This window comes from Ornithodoros turicata, unplaced genomic scaffold (genome assembly GCF_037126465.1).
Source record: "Ornithodoros turicata isolate Travis unplaced genomic scaffold, ASM3712646v1 ctg00001070.1, whole genome shotgun sequence".
Lineage (NCBI taxonomy): Eukaryota > Metazoa > Arthropoda > Arachnida > Ixodida > Argasidae > Ornithodoros > Ornithodoros turicata.
Window position 1 is genome coordinate 258465 of NW_026999458.1, and position 7495 is coordinate 265959.

The 7495-nt window shown below is 44.2% G+C and overlaps 1 protein-coding gene across 1 annotated transcript; it reads right to left on the bottom strand.

Moving 5' to 3' along the window:
- Nucleotides 1-464: 464 nt before the first annotated feature.
- Nucleotides 465-6369, bottom strand: LOC135376383 (uncharacterized). The gene is made up of 6 exons (XM_064608885.1): nt 6343-6369; nt 6184-6274; nt 5483-5580; nt 2718-2943; nt 2577-2652; nt 465-573 (listed from the first exon to the last, which is right to left on the bottom strand). The coding sequence occupies exons 3-6, from the start codon at nt 5564-5566 to the stop codon at nt 465-467; spliced, it is 495 nt and encodes a 164-aa protein (XP_064464955.1). The 5' UTR covers nt 5567-5580; nt 6184-6274; nt 6343-6369.
- Nucleotides 6370-7495: the final 1126 nt, after the last annotated feature.

The window sequence follows — 7495 nt, forward strand, 5'->3', positions numbered from 1 at the left end:
GCTGAAGCAAAAGGGCCGGGCTTCATCACCAAAGGAGTCCTCCTCGTACAAAACAATGCACGCCCGCATGCCGCGCATCTCACGACACGCACCTTACAGGAACTTGGCTTGGTGTTGCCGCCACATCCCCCTTAGAGTCCAGACGTTCTGCCGCAGCGATTTCCATCTCTTCGGGCCACTGAATGCGTTCCTTGGGGGTCGCCACTTCAGGTGCGACGACGAGGTCAAGAATGCGGTCCGATCATGGGTGCTACGCGCCGGCAAGGATTTCTACGCTGCTGGCATCCAAGCCCTCGTGAAACTCTGGGACAAGTGCATTAGTGCAGCTGGAGATTACGTTGACAAATAAAACTAATTTCTCGCCTGTAAGTTCATTTTACTTTTGCGAAAAATGAAAAGTCCCGGTTTGACTTGAACACCCCTCGTACTTCTGGCAGGCGTAATCGAGTTGTTCAAAGAGAAGGCTATGATTCTCGTGTATTATTTGCGAAGTTGCGGCGTGTCTGATCCACTCCATGAAGGTGAATTTCACGTTCACTAGTTGCGAGGTCGAAACAGCAAGCACCGAGTGTCCTGCGATGGAGGAATGTCAGAGACATACAAGCACACGACAGCTGTGCTGATGCTCTCTTACAGATAAGATCTTCTAAGTGTGTAGAACGTGTAAGAATGTAGTTTAGAGTGTTAATACTAGAGTGTTAAGTTAATACTTCACTGGCTTTGCACTGGGCTTTCCGTGAGTGAGTTATCTCACCCTGACGGGAGGAATCACGTGTTACGTGACCTTCTGACGCCATCCACTCAAACGTTGCCTGCCTGCGTACTGTTGATGAGGCCCAACAAGGCCGAAACAGCTGTCCAGTACTGGCATGGCGACGTTTGAGTTACAAACATGTGCTATACGTGCAGCCAAAAAGCTCTGGCTATTTTTTTCCTTTTATACTTCACTGGCTTTGCACTGGGCTTTCAGTGAGTGAGTTATCTCACCCTGACGGGAGGAATCACGTGTTACGTGACCTTTCTGACGCCGTCCACTCAAACGTTGCCTGCCTGCGTACTGTTGATGAGGCCCAACAAGGCCGAAACAGCTGTCCAGTACTGGCATGGCGACGTTTGAGTTACAAACATATGTTATACGTGCAGCCAAAGAGCTCCGGCTATTTTTTTCCTTTTATACTTCACTGGCTTTGCACTGGGCTTTCAGTGAGTGAGTTATCTCACCCTGACGGGAGGAATCACGTGTTACGTGACCTTCTGACGCCATCCACTCAAACGTTGCCTGCCTGCGTACTGTTGATGAGGCCCAACAAGGCCGAAACAGCTGTCCAGTACTGGCATGGAGACGTTTGAGTTACAAACATATGCTATACGTGCAGCCAAAAACTCTGGCTATTTTTTTCCTTTTATACTTCACTGGCTTTGCACTGGGCTTTCAGTGAGTGAGTTATCTCACCCTGACGGGAGGAATCACGTGTTACGTGACTTTCTGACGCCGTCCACTCAAACGTTGCCTGCCTGCGTACTGTTGATGAGGCCCAACAAGGCCGAAACAGCTGTCCAGTACTGGCATGGCGACGTTTGAGTTACAAACATATGTTATACATGCAGCCAAAGAGCTCCGGCTATTTTTTCCTTTTATACTTCACTGGCTTTGCACTGGGCTTTCAGTGAGTGAGTTATCTCACCCTGACGGGAGGAATCACGTGTTACGTGACCTTCTGACGCCATCCACTGAAACGTTGCCTGCCTGCGTACTGTTGATGAGGCCCAACAAGGCCGAAACAGCTGTCCAGTACTGGCATGGCGACGTTTGAGTTACAAACATATGCCATACGTGCAGCCAAAGAGCTCTGGCTATTTTTTTCCTTTTATACTTCACTGGCTTTGCACTGGGCTTTCAGTGAGTGAGTTATCTCACCCTGACGGGAGGAATCACGTGTTACGTGACCTTCTGACGCCATCCACTCAAACGTTGCCTGCCTGTGTACTGTTGATGAGGCCCAACAAGGCCGAAACAGCTGTCCAGTAGTGGTATGGCGACGTTTGAGTTACAAACATATGCTATACGTGCAGCCAAAGAGCTCGGGCTATTTTTTTCCTTTTATACTTCACTGGCTTTGCACTGCCCTTATGAAAATAGGCTTTTTATACAATTGTATTCAAATGCCCTATAGATTGTGTATAAGATTTTGTGTATAGGTCTATATGTTTTCCTGTAGCCATTTTGGACTAATTGTATACGTTTTGTATACAGTACTTTTTATACAAAAACAATAGACAGTTTTGTAAACAAATCCTATTTAGAGCAGATATATGGAGTGTATAAAGAGTTCATACTGTGGCGTATATGTTTTCTATACAATATTGTTCATACAAAACCATAACACAGTTTTTTATGTAGAATCTATTTAGAGCATATATATTAAGCGTATATAAAGGATGTATACCGTGAATGTATGAACTACCAGGGAATAACAAATCAGACATAAGTGAACTTTATTGAGATCATACATCTGGGAATGTACACATAAATATTTTAAATTCTAGAAGAAAAAACACACACACTGCGTACTTACAATCGCTGAAGAAATGTACGAATGCTTTGTTTAATTTTTGACACTTCAGTGTTTGGGCACACCATGTGGCAGTATTCTGTAAAGAGAATTAAAATAGTATTGGTGATACAGTGCATGCACCACAACAAGTTCCATACCTACCAGTGACTGCTCCCATTCGTATGGGGTCCACTTGCTCCTTGGCAGGCCTTTCTTTGTGAGCATTGCTCTGCATCCCTGTTGCAGACCTCCCAATAAGCTCTTCGCGGGAAAAGAGAATACGAATAAGGTCCCTTGCAAGACGACAACCATTGCCTCCACTCATCGACTTTGCACGATTGAGGGAAGCGGTACTGATGAAAACGCCAGACTGTGCAACCAGCTCCACCTGAGAATGTTAAAGCACAATTGACAAAATTAGCATCATAATATTTAAAACAAATGTGTATGAAAGTCTTTCACTAACTTACCAGAAGAAATCAATGCAATCTAAATAACCGATAATAAAACCGAAAAAACGATAATGAACAATAATACTTAAATCTTTTTTTTTTCTAATTTGACTTCCTCAAAAGCATTCCACAGGAGCATTTATATTGTCATGAAGCAAGAGAGCTGTTCATGGAGAATCATGCATTTGAAGGTTGCCAGAAGCTACGTATCTAGAATCTGAAACTCGTCTCACAAAGAAAACATACTGCAGTCTTTCCAGCTCGGCATCTTTGCTGAGACTATACAGAGTGGTCCACCAACCGCAATAGAAATTCAGAGTAAATAACGTAGACAACAGAGAGACATACGGTCAAGGGATTCTGTCTGGCAGGAACATTTGCCACATATTAGTTCGATTTTTATTTCACTCCAGTTGATGAAATTTAATTACTTGAATTCAGTTCCAAAATTTTTCAAGTCACCTAACGTTTTCTTTGTGGGAATGGGTTCCTTGTGGTCATTTTACTCAGTGCAGCAACTGCGACGTAATGACATTTGCTGAAGCAATTTCGCCAAACATCCGCGGAAATTAATCCTTGGTTCCGCCTCCTTTTGTCTGCCCCAGTTTGAGCGCCAAAGTGCGATGAAAGGAGGTTACATTGACACGACATACGAGGGGGATAGGGTTAGCATCCCAACTCACAGAACAAACATGTGCAGTGAGTGCAGGAATCAGAACTATGTTATCAGAAACAAGGTCATCCGACATTTTGACAGGCTCCTTGGCACTCAAACTAGAGCTGACAAAAAAGAGGCGGAGCCAAGGACTCATTTCCACATATTTTCGGCCAATTTATTGAATCAATTATTATTGCGTTACAGGTGCTATACTGAGTAAAACGACCAAAAAGACCAAGGGGCACCCATTTCCAAAAAGAAAATATTAGGTTAGTAGTATGGACTGGACACAGACTGTCGCCAACTCACAACTTTGTCTAAAGACGATTTAATTAGCAATTAGAGCTAATTGGGACCTGCCACATTAATCAGCACCCTCCAGGATGTCACCACACTAATTGGGGAGCATCTCACTCGTGTCCAGACCAAGCTGTGAGTTGGCGGCAACCTATGTCCATAAAAAAAGAAAAATAATAGATAGAAGTAGAGTGGAGAGAAACAATTTATTCGAAAATCAACGATGCCGTGGCGAAGAAACCGCTCCGGCACGCCCAAGTGACCAGCGACCGCCATGTTGCTTGTTGGTGCCCATGAGTTGCAGAGATCGAAGACAGGTGGCCACCTAGTTGCAAGGTATCACACCAGACGGCGCCACCATCATAGCTCTATGTGAGAAAGACAGAGAACAACAAGAGGGTAGCGGCAGGTAAAAATGGCAACGCTGCTATTGTTGTACGCTGCTGTAGGTGAGCTAAACAAAGTAACATACGAACAAGATCTTTTCTCTCGCATTCCTAGATTTGTTTAGCAGTTTGCCATGTTTACCTGCCGCTGGTATCCTGTTGTTCTCTGTTTTTCTCGCATAGAGCTATGATGGTGGCGCCGTCTGGTGTGATGCCTTGCAACTAGGTGGCCACCTGTCGTCGATCTCTGCAACTGACGGGTGCCAACAAGCAACATGGCGGTCGCTGGTCACTCGGGTGTTCCGAAGCGGTTTCTTCGCCACGGCATCGTTGAATTTCGAATAAATTGTTTCTCTCCACTCTATTTCTATCTTTTTTTTTTCTTTATTATGGACACAGGTTGCCATCAACTGGACACAAGTGAGATGCTCCCCAATTAGTGTGGTGACACCCTTGAGGGTGCTGATTAATGTGTCTTGTCCATACTACTAAGGTTCACAAGAAATTTTTTAGTTCAATTCAAGAAATTAAATTTCCATCAACTGTACATCAAATGTTCACGGCAGCAAAAACCCCTTGACCTCAGTTGCCAACGTTATTTACTATGAATTTCTATCATAGATGGTTGACTATCTCCTGTATGTTATGCAATGGATATCATCGCCAAGTCACTGCTGGAATTTTGCTGACTGAGTGAGTAACATATCTGCATGCCGAAAGAGCATTAATACGAGCAAGCTGGGTTCATACATCAGCAGGCAACTAACTACAATGTCTGCAGAGAAAGGTGGGGATATGAAAAAGTGGCTGCACACTGCCTCTTTCTATTTATTACTAGAGCACAGAAACATGCCGTAGTTTTATTTTTTGCAGATTAGACCCCTCAAGGTTGTGCTCTAAAACTATGCAATTTATACCTCAAGCACAAGCAAGTTCAGCAGTTTAAATCACAAGCAAGTTCAGCAACTGAAAGATGGCAGCCGTTGCAAATGCTGGGCAGTGGCGGGCTTTTGTGATGACCGCTATCTTTCAATTGTTCATGTTCTTAGGCAGCTTGAGGCTTCTGTTGGATTGTCAGTTTGTTGTGTGTTTCAGCCAGTAACAGTTACTTTCCCAAAAGTCCAGCAAGCTCACTGTCTCGTCTGGTAATGCTTCTCTCGACAGCATTTTTTGCATCTTCTTCTGTAGCTTCCTCAGCTCCTTTACTGTTGATTGCATCTCTGCAGCCAGACCTATAAACATGAAAAGGGAACTCTTCAGCCCGTCCAGGAGCCTTGGGAACATGACTCAGGATTACGGTAAAAAACATGCAAGGAATTTGTAGATTAACAGCGGCAGAATGCAGTGCGGTTCCTTCTAGAGCTTTCCCCGTAAATCTGGCTACAAGCACCACAACAATTAACCCACACGGCCTGTGCAACACCTATGATTGAATTGTTGTGGCAGCAGGATTAAATTTTGAGCTTTACCACATTGTTTGAAAGCACACAAGTAGACTCACCTAGGTACTGTGACAGACAGCTGTCATACACAATACAAGGTGCACATGCTGTATCAACTGCGATACACAACTTCACAAATCCCCGAATGCACTGATAGAGGGGCCTCAAGCAGGGGGAGGGAGTGATGGGGAATAGTATATTGATGACATAGCATGACCACACAGCACATCTGACCAGGAGCCAGAGGCTACATTCTTATTTCGAACTCACGATTATATGTGACAAAATATCACATTCTATTATCATTACCTCAGGTATGCCTAAAGGCCATGCTCAAGGCAACAAATGCTCCTTGGTTGAACACGATCTGCTTACATTACCAAAGAAATGTACCTGTGAAGTTGCTCACATTCCCCGCTCTTTCCTTCAAGCATTGGACCTCCTCCTTGCATTCTTTGTTTTCTTTCAGCACACGCAGGAGTTCCTGTTTATATAACATGGGTTGGCTTAGTATAACAAGGCATTCGACCAATAATTTACTCTTCTACAGACCTGTTCCACATGGTTGGGTATGTCACCCTGGTGCTTCTTTTCCATTTTTTTCCTCAACTTCTCCATTTGATATGGTGTGCCTGTGAATTTATTTGTTTCAAATTAAACTCACACCTATAGTATATTCATGCTGTTCCAGCTTAGGGAGTAAGTGATTATGAAACACCGCATGACTGAAAAATGAGATTGGAACGGGGATTATAAACAGGACAACAGAAGGGGCGTTTTAGGGAGTCAACATTTCGCTGTCTTCACAGTCCCTCCTGTGTTCCTCTTTGTGATCTCGCGTCCTGTCACATTTGTCCTTGGTACATAATTGCACATTTAGGGCGTGTGCTCTAACATGTCAGTCAAATTTTCGCCCATGACGCGATAACTACCTCACAGAAAGACTTTCGCTGCCACGCGGTGAATAATTTATGCAAGAGAAACCTACGAGCAAAACTATTCACTGTGTGGCATCGGAACACTCGTTATGAAGTGGTTATCCTATCACGCACGAAAATATGACTGACCATTGTGTTGTGGCGGGCTCACCTATAGTTTCGGATTGCGGCAATGAAGACGAGTGCGACTCCGTGTAGTCCCGATTTAGAAGTGTTTTATTCGTTTACATTCTTGCGCAATCAGACACGTAATATATACATGCAGTGCCATCTCATAGAGTGCTTACAACACAATCGTTTAGAGCACACACCCCGTATAAACAATTACATATTTGGTGTCTCAGAAGAAGAATCTGTTACCTTACTTGATGTCACAAAGGTAGTCTGAAAATTATCAAGTGGTAGCAATCATTTGTGTGTGTGTTTTGTTGTCAAAGCTTCCTTGTTGAAAAAAGAAGAAGGAAAAGCATATCTAGTCGCTTTTGAGCATGAAAACTCACCGATATCCACGAGCAGCGCTGGAGCGGGATCCTCACCGTCCGTCCAGGCTACCTCCACTAACCTCCCTTTGTTGTCCTCCTGGAGCCCGTCCAAAACGAGGACTTGTTTCAGTACCTCGTCTCGAACGACGTGCACAGGGTAAACGTCCCACATTTGCAAACCACACCATCTCACAAGGATATGAACAGGTTGTTGAGAAGATGACTCGCACGAACGCGGCATTCTCACCAAGCGCTTCGACTCCAAAGTTTGCAGACGACAAAGAA

What these genes read in the sequence shown, in the direction of transcription:
- LOC135376383 (XM_064608885.1), bottom strand. Translation starts at nt 5,566, where the DNA reads ATGCAATCAACAGTAAAGGAGCTGAGGAAGCTACAGAAGAAGATGCAA. An exon ending in ACGAATGGGAGCAGTCACTG is followed by an intron (nt 2,653 to 2,717) that starts GTAGGTATGGAA and finishes TTCTCTTTACAG; the next exon opens with AATACTGCCACATGGTGTGC. An exon ending in CGTACATTTCTTCAGCGATT is followed by an intron (nt 574 to 2,576) that starts GTAAGTACGCAG and finishes CCTCCATCGCAG; the next exon opens with GACACTCGGTGCTTGCTGTT.